Source organism: Aulonocara stuartgranti (genome assembly GCF_965226115.1).
Source record: "Aulonocara stuartgranti genome assembly, chromosome: 7".
In the NCBI taxonomy this organism is placed as follows: domain Eukaryota; kingdom Metazoa; phylum Chordata; class Actinopteri; order Cichliformes; family Cichlidae; genus Aulonocara; species Aulonocara stuartgranti.
Window position 1 is genome coordinate 29617625 of NC_138945.1, and position 13722 is coordinate 29631346.

The 13722-nt window shown below is 39.9% G+C and overlaps 1 protein-coding gene across 2 annotated transcripts in view; it reads left to right on the top strand.

Moving 5' to 3' along the window:
- LOC309709879 (5-hydroxytryptamine receptor 4) overlaps positions 1-13722 on the top strand; it is a 66736-nt gene that overhangs the window by 20460 nt on the left and 32554 nt on the right. The window contains exons 3-7 of one of the 2 annotated variants that reach the window (XM_082538788.1): positions 2342-2518; positions 3199-3399; positions 4500-4653; positions 7368-8032; positions 8297-8447. In XM_082538788.1, coding sequence (XP_082394914.1) covers positions 2342-2518; positions 3199-3399; positions 4500-4653; positions 7368-8032; positions 8297-8318 — 1219 coding nt within the window. In that variant the 3' untranslated portion in view covers positions 8319-8447. Of the gene's footprint in view, positions 1-2341; positions 2519-3198; positions 3400-4499; positions 4654-7367; positions 8033-8296; positions 8448-13722 lie in introns of those variants that run through there. The other variant, XM_082538787.1, reaches the window with a different exon arrangement.

Sequence of the window (13722 nt, forward strand, 5' to 3'; positions counted from 1 at the left end):
TAGCAAGTGGTGGAGGCCAGCAGGTGGATGAAGGAAAAGGGAGGCAGGAGGAGAGACCCGAAGCAGCCGCTGGTCCGAGTGTCAGGTGAACTGAACTTCAGGTAAGAAGTTATGACCTGCAGTCCATCTGGGTCAGATATGAACCAAGTTTAGGTGGAGTTTATTTTCGTTGTGCTGACTTTTTCGTACTGCGTGCTAGCTAGCATGACGGGGTTTCTATACAGCTGGGTGGGTGCTATGTTACTGATGTTGAACTTTATTTTATTCATAAGGTTAATTATTAGAGTTGCCAACCGTCTCGTAAAAAACTGAATCGTCTGGTATTCAGAGAAAATATTACGCGTTTCTTATTGAGGTGAAAAGGAACAGCTTGTCCCGGACTTCAGCTACAATGAAAAAGGCACAAAGCTGAAGTTATTCTGTGTTTACGCCGCACAGCTGCCTCTTCTTCTCTCATCCTCTCACCCTCCCTGTCCTGTTTCTACTTCAATCATGAAACTGATCAATGATCAGCTGATCGGCTTTTCTCTCTTGTTTGTTTATCGCCCACTTTGCGCCAGAAAGAGGAAACCAGCGGATGTCGCGGTAAACAACAGCAGCACGTTTGATCAGCTGTTGTTAGAATTTATTTAATATTAATTTCTAGTATCAGCTGATGTTTGCTGGAGCCACAGCTGTAAAAGCTGCTGGTCATGATATGGTTTGGTTATCTGGTGAGAGGGAAACATGAAGATGAAACCAGGAGATGTCCTTACTGGATCATGAGAGCTGAGCAGGTGATGGAGAAACAGGTTTACCTTTTAGGTGACATGAATGAGTTGAAGGGAAGTTATGAACTGTTTCTGAGAGACAAATAACACCAGGATCCTTTTCTAAGTAGCTGACAGCTGGTAACTGTGCAGGGGCGGATCTAGTAAAGTGTTGCCAGGGGTCCATGTAGGGCATTAAAAGGGAAAGGGGGGCACAAGGAAATACTTTCTTATTCTCATTTAAAATGTCTCACTTTTAAAAAAAATAATTTTCTGAGTCTTGCAACAAACAATTGATAGATTGATACATATATACCATCAGAACAGTGTACATCACTGTCACAACAGTGTTTATTTTCATTCAAAGGCTTTATGATTTTTCCTATAATTTTTCCTATCCAAAATGCCCGGGAGGATTTTTTTGTCCCAGTCCAGCTCTGTATGCAGCTCATCTGCAGTCTGGTGTTACCTACATCTTCCTATTCAGAAGGCAGAATTTCCGAGTTCTGAGTACAATCGAACGCACCACGACTGCAGTTTTTGTGTTGGATGTAAAAAGCAGGCTAGGATAGAATCAGGTGTGGGATTTCTCTCGTGGAAATGTGCACATTATTTTTTCCTTTCTATTGGTAGGTGGCACAGTGCACTTGTGGCAAGTAAGCAAGCTAGAAGACTGGCAATCTTGCTGGGTATCCAGTTACGGAAGCAACACATTAACAAGAGAATTCTGAGTAAAACCAAAGTTACTTTCCCTAGTAACTAGTTACTCTGAAAGTAACGAGTAACTTGAAGTAACTGAGTTACTTTTGATAGAAGTAACTAGTAATGTAACTAAGTTACTAATTTAAAGTAACTTACCCAACACTGCTAATGAGAAGTATTTAATAGGCCTTGGCTTTATGAAGTTAAAAAACAATGTAGAAACTTCACTCATTACAACATCACTTATTAAAAGATTAATTGCGAGTATGTATGTATAATTTTGACCCTGTGTGGATTCAAGAAAGTACTAAATAAATTCAAATTTGTTGAAGTCATTAAAGATGCATGCTGTACCATCTTTACACACTGGAAAAAAAACAGTGCCTCTGTGATTAATACAATTTGATTCTGGTTCTGATTATCTGAATTGTCATGACAACCATGAGTGATTATAACCTTCTGATCACACTTACAGGTGTCAGCCCAACTATAATTATACAGTGTGCTAAATGAAAGCACCCCACAGCCATTTGATTGATTTTTTTTTTTTAATTTTCTGAGGGAACATGCACAAAAAGAAACATTTATCACATTTGGGGGAAAAATGTCTCGTCCCAGCTTAAGCTGTTAGCTGATTTTCATCTGCATTGTCTTGGTAGCTACATATAATATCAGTTGACCCATAAAATTCAGATACATGTCAGAGAGACAACATACAAGTAACATAATATAAAATAATCAAATTTGCATGCAAAGATAAACTAAGATAAATCTATCCATACCCATTGTAAAACTTACATCATGCATATCCCATTCAATAACCAGACTATAGCATATGCAACTAATAACTGATTTATTGGTCGGTTACTTGTTTTATTTTTCTCTTGCAGTTTGTTGGATGATATAAAAAACTCTGAAGAACAACAGCCAGGCCAACAGGAGCAGCAGGAATTCTTGAGCTCCCTGGAGACCATCGCTCTCTCTATCTTTCTCTCGCTCATCATTATCATGACAGTTTTTGGCAACCTGTTGGTCATGGTGGCGCTCTGCAAGGACCGACACTTGCGGTGAGCACTGTTGTCTTTCTCAGCAGCAGCTGTGTTTTTTGTGACTTCAGCAGAGAAGAAGGTTTAAATCTTCTGTCTGCAAATGCTCCCTAAAATCTTTTTTGAGAACGTCCAGAAAAGCCAAAATAAAAATCTAGTAATCTTAAAAATAAATACAATAAACCTGACATAATGTAGCAAAGTTTTTTTGAGTGAGATAATGACTTTCAGAATTTCTTTTTCCGTCTTTTAAAATTAAACCAGCATTTGAAGATCTGTTTTTTCTCAAACTACATGGTTCTCATTTTGGCAGTAATATTTAAACAAACCCATCAAATGTCAGAGCACTCAAATTTCATTCAGCCTGTCATGACAAACCCCGTCAGGTAGACAGAAAGATGGGCATTAATTTGTTTTGACATTTGGTAACTTCCCCAAAAATAATTTTTTTGGATCTGTGCCTCAAAAGTTTTGAGACCTTATTAAAGACCTTTATTTAAGATAGACTTTACTGCAGGAATGGAAGTTAATACTATTTATTTATAAAACTATACTCAAAAACATGCCTGTCTTTCATATTTTTACAGAGTTGCGCCGACTAAGCCGCTTCCCTTTTTAAAGACAGAACATTTAGAGTAAATCAAACTTTTTCTGGATCTTTTTTTTTCTCCAACTTCTATATGGTTGTCTTCTTCTCCCAGAAAGAAAAAGACAAACTACTTTATTGTCTCGCTGGCGTTTGCTGACTTGCTGGTTGCTCTGGTTGTGATGCCCTTTGCTGCCATCGAACTGACTACTGGCCAGTGGCGCTATGGAGAGATTTTCTGCCTGGTGCGAACATCTCTGGACGTCCTGTTGACCACAGCATCCATCCTGCACCTCTGCTGCATTGCACTGGATAGGTTTGTGTTTGTGTAAAAAAGGCATATATTGATGGCACAATGTGTTTCCCCACTGAAAACATTTTTTTAAAATAGGGTTTGATTTAATGTTGAAGACAGTCAGTTACTTACGTTGCACACCTAACAAATGATCCGTCTGTATTTTTCTACCACTTATTTGGGTCGTAGGGGCTGCCCTCTAAGCAGGTACCCCAGACTATACTCTCTTCATCCAGAGCCTCCCACTCTTTGAGAAGAATACAAAACATTATCAAACTGGCAGAGACCTAATCTTTCGTGTGTGTCCAGGTCGGCCCTCGGGTAGTCCTCTTGGTAGGACATGCCCATGCAGTGCTGTTTGTAGATTTCAAACAGAGAATAATCATTTCTACTATTCTCACAATCCTCTTCAGCTTATGGCTATCCTCAGACCTGCTGTTTGCAAACCAAGAAGTGATCCAGTATGTAATAATGTTTTTGATGGCCCATCTGTATGAGACTGTCAGTGCTGAAGTGAGGAGGTCCGCTGTCTTCCTTCTGCAGAGGAGGGAGAGAAGCTGCTGTGCCTTCTTGATGACAGCTGTGGTGTTGTCGCTGGAGGTCAGCCCTCCAAAACTCAATGCCCTTTACCCTCTTTACCGCAAATTCGCTGACTGTCGGTGGTGGGAGATAACTGAAGGTAGCCCTCCTAAAATCTATGAGATCTCAGCAAAGGCTTCTGATGTCCCTTAGAGAGTCACAAACAAAAATACGACTTTGACAGGCAAAGCTAGCTGTTGCCTTATATTGCCTTTACTGGTGTAAGCAGATCCTGCAGCAAGCATTGGTCATGCCACCATGTTGAACCTAGTATTTCTGTCAGAAAAAGTGAACAGAATCAGCTATGAAGAGCAGCCAAACAGTTTAATATCACAGAAAGTCAGTAAGGTTTCCTACAAAAGTAGGAAAAAGTCTGATTTATTTCACAGCAATGGCTGCTCTACCGTCATACAGGGATCAAATAAGCCAGAATAGAGTATGGGCCCAATACCCCATACCTCTGAAGCACAACCCCCCATTCATTTTTAAATCTGTATGTTAGTGTAAAGTATGTGTGTGCTAGTGTCTGTGTCTTATTTCAGGTATTATGCCATCTGCTGCCAGCCATTGGTGTATCGACACAAGATGACCCCGATGAGAGTGGCAGTCATGCTCAGTGGCTGTTGGCTCATTCCCACATTTATCTCCTTTCTACCCATCATGCAAAGCTGGAACGCCATCGGGATCGAGGATATTGTAAGTCCTCATTAGCTCAGATCAGAAACCATCACTAATGAGATCAAAACAAGTGGCTACATAGTTCTAATGCTTACATTTCTTTACTACGACCCCTGAATCAAACCAAACAGACAGTATGTTTAAACAAAGTATCACAAAGAAAAGCTCATACCGCTCTCAAATGCCTAAAGAGAGGTATGTTCTTTCTTTGAGGGCAAAAGCGGCATTAACCTCTCCAGTCTAATATTCTTTGTTTCTAATAACATTTTCAATCCCTGAAACAATGCCACAGTAAAAGAATGATCACAAAACAATTCCAGTCCCTGTGGAGGCTTTCTCGCTGCGAGCAAAGACAGCACTTCAACAAGCATTTTCTTCTGGTTTAGGTATGTTCTGGCATGAGCTTGTTTCAGAGCTGCCTTGAAATGAGCAGCAGGACTCCCAGAGGCAGGCAGGGACAGATGAATTTATTCATCCAGACTTAATGAAAAGCTCTTTTCTCTTATCTTTCTGTCTGGCAGCGTACAAAGCCAATGTTACTTTTTAATGGCTGTCTCAATGGCTAGAAGTCATACACGGTATACAAAATTGCATAGGATTATTTTAAATGCTGTCTGTGTGTGTGCCGATGTGTTTTTCATTACGCTTCTGTTCTGTTTCAGAGGGATTGTTTGAAACTGAAATTTCTTCTCACTAAGCACAAGCTAAACCAAACAGTATTTGTCTGGTTGGTTTTAAAGGTGTCTGCTCAGGGATAGTGATCTGAAACTGATCTCTGTCTTGAAATGCTCAATTTGGGAGATACCGTCTGCAGCAAAGTTTTCTGTCAGTAGAATAAAATCTAATTAAATTGAGCTGGCCAAGTTGATTTCAGATAGAAATTTACCTTAGGGACTGGTTATCACCGTGGTCTATGCCATAAGCTACACGGAGCTTATACCTCAAGCACTTCTATGGAATAATAAACAACTCCCGAGCAGAGACAAACCAGATAACTGGGCAATGTGGCAGAAAGCTGGAAGTACTTATATTATTAATTTATTTGACATCAACTAGTAGAAATCTGTAAATTATTACAGTTCTAGAGGTTTGTCCAAATGAGTAGTGCTCTGTTTAAACGGTTGGGCCGTCCTTTCAACTATTCCACAGGTAGTCCACTCAAACAGCTACTAAAAAAATTACAATCAGGCAAAGGAAACACTTCCAAAATTTAGAATTAATTCCAGGATTCACATATCTCAGGTATGCGACCCTTTGCTCAAAGCTAAGAGGCAATGGATAGAGGATCTCTCAGTGCATATATCTGCCGATGGTCTGCATAATATTGAGGCATTGTACAAAGAAATGTATAATAAATGTATACGGCTGAAAATAAAACACAGTTGGCAACAGACAGCAAAACAATTACACAGATGAAAGTTACCTTTCGTGGACTTTTGCTGTAAGTGTGAGGCTCCTGTTCTGCATGTACTTGGACTTGTTGCAATCACAAGGCTGGAGGAATAATATCAAAAAGGCTAATTTTTTAAAGTATTAAAATAAAAATTTCACATCTCCGCAAAGTCAAGATTCAACTTCAAGACTCTGACATCTCATCCTTTGAAAAAAGCTAGATTATTCTGGCTCTTATCGCGACTAAGTGACACTGTGCTGTGGGAGTAAGCACCCACCTCCATATGGAGAATGGACAACAACAGCGGCACAGTTGGCTGTCTGTGACACGGTTACTTACAGTTTATTCAGTAGGCTTTGTGAATACATGTTTACCATGTGGCTGTTGTCAGCTTAAAGAACTTTTTGGTTACCTAGTAAATGTAACACAAAGATGAACGTCACATTCAATAATTAGGGAGGAAATCGATGTGATGGACTTCCTTTCTTTACTTTCTTTTGATAATTATGTAAGTGTGAAGCTTTGATTAAACCTAAATCTTTTTCCAATTAACACCCAGTTGCTCAAAAAGTATACAAACCTTATTGTGTGTAGTTTCATTTACAGGTAGGAACGATTATTGTTTTCATTTTTCACCAAACTATCAAATCAGAAACGTGTGACAAGAGGCTCGTGCTTCTTCCATCATTACTGAAATCTCCCCTCAGCTGAGTTTCTGCTAACTCTTGGATGTAGACAGTAGAAAGAATAATTATTCCTACATTAAACAGCTCACAACTGCAATTGTAGCAAGGTTGTCTTTTTTGGATAGAGACATTGCTATTTAGCTTTTCAAATGCATTATTTTGGCACTTTAAACACTAAAAGTCCATTAAGAGTGCATTTTCAATTCAAGATGAGTCACGCATTACTTTTTGTTCTGCTTTGACGATAGTTTGGTTTTATTCTAGTGTCCCAGGGTGCAGCATTACCTTACTGCACCCAAATGCTACATAGAGGGATGAGATAAAATTAATCTTTCAGCTCAAGGCAATTCTCCGCCTGCACATTTTTAATTTACTTTGACCTACTCATGGTTTATATAGAGGACAAAGATATGGGCAACTGGCCAGACAAAGGATATTCCAAAGTACTTTATTATTACAATATGTAGCATTTACCTCTTTCTTTAGCCCGCCTTAACTAAAAGGCAGGAAGCAGAGGGAAACAGCTGGCCTAAGTCTTTCCATAGTTCCAGTTTTTTTTTTAATGTTTTTGTTTTTTGTTAAGTTAAACTAATCCCCTCCTGGGAGCCCCATATTTCACTTGTTTTTTCTTCCTGTGTCTTCTCTCTTTGCAGATTGAAGAGCGGCGAGCCTTGGCGGGAGGCTCGAACGACACAAGTTGTGTGTTTCTAGTTAACCGGCCGTACGCCCTGATCTGCTCTGCAGTGGCCTTCTACGTGCCGCTGGGCCTCATGGTCCTAGCCTACCAGCGTATCTATGTTACTGCCATGACCCACGTGCGGCAGATAGAGACACTTCAACGTGCCGGCTCTGCTCCAGTCACCGGCACAATTCCAGTCATTACCGTGAGGACATCCACTTCCTCAGATCCTTTGGAGCATTACCGCCTTAGGACACCAACAGGTTCCTCCTCCTCAGAGCAGGCTCCTGTAGGTCACAGCCGCATGCGCATTGAGACCAAGGCAGCAAAGACGTTGGCGGTTATAATGGGTTGTTTCTGCCTGTGCTGGGCTCCATTCTTTATCACCAACATAGTGGACCCTTTCATCCACTACTCAGTACCCTGGCAGCTGTGGACAGCCTGGTTGTGGCTTGGGTACATTAACTCAGGGCTAAACCCTTTCCTGTACGCCTTCCTAAACCGGGCTTTTCGGAGGGCGTTTCTGGTCATTCTCTGCTGCGGGGATGAGCGGTACGCACGGCAGGGGAGCTGCTCCTATGGACCAACCCACAGAGCATGCTCAGCTGCATCAGTCAATGGGACATCCATGGCACTGAGGTAAACACACAGGCAGGCACAAGTCACATTTGTACCAGTCTATCTATAACCAGTGGCCTAAGACATATTTGATCATGTAAGACTGATGGCAGACGTCCCTTAAGGTTAATGTGAAGGGAAGTAATTTCAGTGAGTGAAGGGGTGTAAGTGGATCTGAGTGAGAGAGTGTATGTTTTTTTTGCTCAGCGATCAAGGCTTTGATTGTTCACAATAAACAAGAACCTGTTTCAGGTTAACATTAAGGTCACATTTGTCATTTTTCAGGGCAATAACTTGTGGATTGTAATAAATACCTAAGCCGGATGCGCTACTACGTCACTGATGTTCTGTTTTTGTCCTCACTGATTCAAAAATAAATGAAGGCCTTGGGCAAGAATGAACTTTAATTTGTCATTTCCCGCGAAAAGACCTACACCTAAACCTTTCTGTGTCATCTGACTGAAAGATTGTTTGTTTTCCTTAGTCTTTGCCTGAAAAAAACTGAGACGAGGACGACACACTGGACTTTTATTAGTTCATTACTCCATCTATTTGACACACCAAAAAGATAATTTTTAATGTTTTTAATTAACTAGCAGCTGTTAAGAAGAAGAAGAAGAAGACCAGCAGATTAAAGATGTTCATCATCTTGAAAAGTGGAAAACTGGAATTGTCCCTTTGTTGACCTCCTCGGAGTGATCAGTTGCAATTAAGAAACACAGTTATGGTCCTACATGACACAGAAGAGACACTCCCATCAGTCCCTGATGAATGTCAGGGACATTTTGAACATTTTGGACAATTACCTCAGTGCCCTTCACAAGAGAAATTTATTGCCACTAAGTCTCATTTGGAGTGTTATACTCGTGCACCTGGACGAAGATAATCCTGTGGCCTATTGTGAGCTGCCAAACTTTATTTTGTTGCATTATGTTGAGCCACATAACTCCTGCAGTTTTATGAAGGTAAAACAGGACTGCATCGCAAATCTGTAGAAGAGGGGGAACATAGTGAGTGTAGTTTGACATTGCTTCATGGAGCTGTGGAGGGAGAGAGGGAGTGCCAGCCAAGGACTTTAATCTGAGCAGTAAGAAGAAAAGTGGAGAAATCGCACTAATTGTGATAGAAAAGGGTTGTAGCTGCAGACATGTAACTGTGGGGAAGATTTTCATGGCCCGAATATTGCTAGCTGGCAAGGTATTACTCACTGAGGGAAATGGACATTTCTGTTGCTGTTTGAATCCAGTTTTATTCATCACACTGTTTGGATTCCTGCATCAGCTGACACAGAGATCATCCAAAGGACTGTGGCTGAATGAGCATGGACAAAAATGGATCTTGGTCAACCTTTGCACCACTTGCTGGACAAGCAGCTGAAGACTTTCTCTAACATCTGTTTCAGCTTTACCACCACAAGGATAAAACACAATTCCACATACCACAATCCATGTATCCACTGTGGATTTAAGCTCCTGAGTAAATCACATTTACATTTTGATTTATTGAGTGATTGTTTTGCACTGTGATATTTATTTAATCACAGTTCTTTTTCACATTTTGAGTACTGTAGCATTTCCCAACTTTGGGGATAAATAAGGTATTTCTTATTGGATCATATATCATTTTATCACATACTGTGTGCAGCTAGTTGCTATCCTAGGCTCACATTTGTGATAAAATGAATTTAATAATCATCCCTTCTTTTAATCCCTTGTTTTCTGATCCTGAGATGTGTCAGATGCTTTTCATGGAACCGTTTGGGAAATTTTGAAAGAGAACATTCAGACTTTGACCCACACTTGCACTTGTGCTGTGTTTTTCTGCAGAAACTTCTTTAACGTTTAATCATGCCATTTAATGCAGCACGTGCACAGCAGCAGCTGGGGAGAATGATGAGGAGATAAACTTGTATGGACAGCAATAACAGAATGTAGCAACAGCAATATGAAGATCAGCCATTGTGTTTTTTCTCTTGGTAGTCACTGAAATAGAATTTACCACTAAAAGTTTTTTATTTGTAGTTTTTATTCATCATAAAGTGTAGTAAATAGAAAAAACTAGAGTCAAATCAATATTTACTGTGACTCACCTGCTGGTGTTAGTAAATTACAAGTTGTCCTTAATGTCTCCATCACAATAGGCTAAAAGTAGGATGACAACCACTCATTGATTTTTTTTTTTTCCTTTTAATGATCACAATTAGTTTCAGTGATCGGTTTTGAGCCCAAAGAAATTGCAGTCTGACTGCAGTCACTCTCAGACAGATTGACGAAGGCTTGCAAATAATTGGCTTCCAATTTATGCAAAGCCTTTTGTCAATCCTTTTGCTGTCCTGCAAAAGGACATCACTATTTTTGGAGGAATTTCTATTTCAAATCTATGATTTCACCTGGCTATACTCTGAATATATTCTGGCTATACTGTGAATATATTAGTTCATGTAAATTTCTATAGAAGGCCAAATCTTTGCAGGTTGAATTTAATTACCAACTTCAGCTAATTCAGTGGTAAAATGAGAGCAGATAGACTCCATTTCTGTGACTGTCTTGATGCGCTAAAGTTGCTTTGACTATAGCATTTTGCACTTGGACAGTTCTTAAGATACTTGGCAGGCAGGTTACTTCAAGCATCTTGGAGAATTTCTCTCACTGTCTTCTTCATGTAATCTGAGACGGAGTCAGGCAATAGAGGCCCCCAGGGGACCAAACCATCTTCCTGTTGCTGGAGAATTTGTCTGGGTTTTGTTTAGGCAAACTAGCACCAATCTAACATGGTGAACTTTGTAAGTATTAAATTATAGAAAAGTGGAGCAAAAAGCACCCTTCAAAGAGCAGCTAAAATGCCCAAATCTGGCTAAATCTTGGTTCTTAGTGGTTAAATAGCACGGACAGTGGACAGTTTCATATTTGTCTTTTTTACAGATTGGATCTTCAATGTAATTATAATATATAATAACACTAAAAGTCCAGAAGGCTTTTCACACCAGGACATCTGTTGATGTTATGGTGCTGATTTAGTTGACGGCTGTGTTTGTGCTCTCAGCTTCCGCGAGCTGGGAGAAAGATGGAGGAGACCTGCTTGTGTCTGCACTGTTTAACTCTAATACAAGTACTTCACTGCTGAAGAGAAACAGTGAGAGTGCGTGTGCACTCATGCACACGTGTGACAAATGAATTCATACAAAATACATGCAAGCACAGGCAGTCACACCTTCTGAACGTGTCGAGAAACCTTCTGCGTGTGCATCATCTGTGCGTGTCTGTTATATGAAATAAGAAAAATGAAACACGCTTTCCTGATATCTCGGCTTATGGCATACTAGTTTTAGCTGTCACGTGTTTCCATGGATTTCTGCACGTCGGTGTGTAGGAAACAGAAAGGCAAACAGTGTTAACTCCAATCTGATGTCCTGTCTTAAATCTGTCTCCGATGGAAAACAGACTCGGACAATCAGATTAAGGCCGGCAGGATACTAGAAGCTGAAATTACTGGAGAAATCCTGTCGAATCTCATTTTTATTTCAGTGAGATGACGGCCTTTAAGGAAACTGTTTTTCAAAGTTACATTTAAGTGTCCTCTGCCTTTTTAAAATGTCTTTGTCCATGTGTGATGGCACATATGGAAAATGTTGGCAGAGTAGTAGGATATGAATCCAATGGAAAGCAGAATTGCTTTACAACAGATTCTAACATTTGTATTTCTTTGCTTTGGCCTGCTTTTAATGACATGCTTTATATTTTAAACACTTTAAACTGTTTGTTGTTGTGAATTGGTGCCATAAAAATCAAACTGACTTGAATTGAATTGGTGTTATTTAGAATACAGTCCATTCTTTTCTTACTTTGCCTAATTACTTTCTCCACCAGTCATTTCTTTAAATGTGCCACCGTCTTTTGTTTTTCTAAAATTGAAAACAAAAAAACAAAAAAAAAAAACATCCTAACAATTAATATTTCGTGCATATTTTTTGGTCATTTGGATTTTCCCTTACCCAGTATTTTTGTCCATCAGTAAAGCTTTAAATACTTCTGTAGAAAGAATAAAGTTACGTTGAAACCAAGCACACCATTGTTTTTCTTATGACATTACGAATAAGTTTGATGTGTCACATGGCCCTCTTCCTATTAAAAAAACAAAAGTTGTATCCAAGATGGCCGACTTCTAAATGGCCACCATGGTCACCACCCATCTTGAGGAGTTTGCCCTCTCACATATACTAATGTGCCACAAACAGGACTTTAATATCACCAACCATTCCCATGTTATTACGGTGTATGCATATAAATGGCCCACCCTGTGGAGACAAAAGCATCTGGAGATTTGAAACAGGTTAAAAATGTTGAGTTGCTCCTTGTCTTGTGTCCTTGCGCCAGTATGGTGTTTACAGCATTTTATAAAGTATGTCTTTCTATAGACACACAATATGGACACGAGTATTGGGCCACAGTCCCATTACCACGGCTCCTTGCCATGCAGTTGGGAATGAATGGGTTGTTCGAAAAACTGTGCACTAGGAGACTCGTGGCATGGGTTTCCTTGGATGAGCTGTTCCTGCTTTTTTTTCCACAATTTTGCTTATATAGTATAATTTAAGTGTTGTTTTATCTTATATTCATTCGACCGGCACATCAGTTGTCACAGCCAGATAACAGTTAACTTGAGCTAGCATAGCACGAGTGGATGTAGCTAAGCAGTCTGTTTTCAAGGACAGATTAACTGTCAGGACAGAAATTATTATTATTAATAATAAGTAATAGTTTTACTAGAAGTACGTATTTGAAATATATATATATATATATATATATATATATATTGCATAGATATATTTGATTATTCAGTGTTTGTAGTTAAAGTGTTATGGTAAGCAATTTTTTTTAGCATATCACATACTATCTTCTTATTATTATTATTATTCTTTCAACTTCAGGGGCCACCACAATGGGTCATGTGCCTCCATTTCACTGCATCCCTAGCATCCTGTCACACCAACCCTCTGCATGTCCTCTCTTCCTCTCCATATTCAACATCTCTTTGTCCAATATATCCCTCCTGTGCACATGACTGAACCATCTCAGCCTTACTACTACTCAGCCTGAGCTGTCCGTCATCTGTCCCTCTGATGTACTCAGATCTAATCTTTCCCATTCTGGTGACTCTCTTGTAAAACCTTAACATCTTCAGCTTTGTTAGGCCAAACAGGTGACGGTACTGTCTTGCTCCCCCCAACACTCACCTCAACTGCACGCTCTTCTTCGTGTAGTCTCTGTTACTTTGGATGGTGACCCAGGGAATTCAAACTCATATACCTTCACTGTCTCCACTCTTTGATTGTTACCCTTTCCACCCGTCTCAGTCTAATTCACACATATGTATTCTGTCTTATTTCCATTGATTTTCATTCTTCTTTTTTCCACCTCCACCTCTCCAGGCTCTCTTCCACTTGATCCTTACTCTCACTGAAGATCACAATGTCATCTTCAAACATCATGGTCCACAGTGACTCCTACCTGACCTCACCTGTCAACTAGCAAAAACCAGCTCAGAGCTAATCCCTGATGTAATCCCACCCCTACCTTGAACCCAAATGTCACTCCTATCGCACATCTCGCTACTGTCCTGCACCACCATCACATACATCTCTGTCGTACTTCCTCAAACAGTACCACAGTTCCTCTCTTGTCACCCTACTATATGCTTTCTCAAAATAAAGC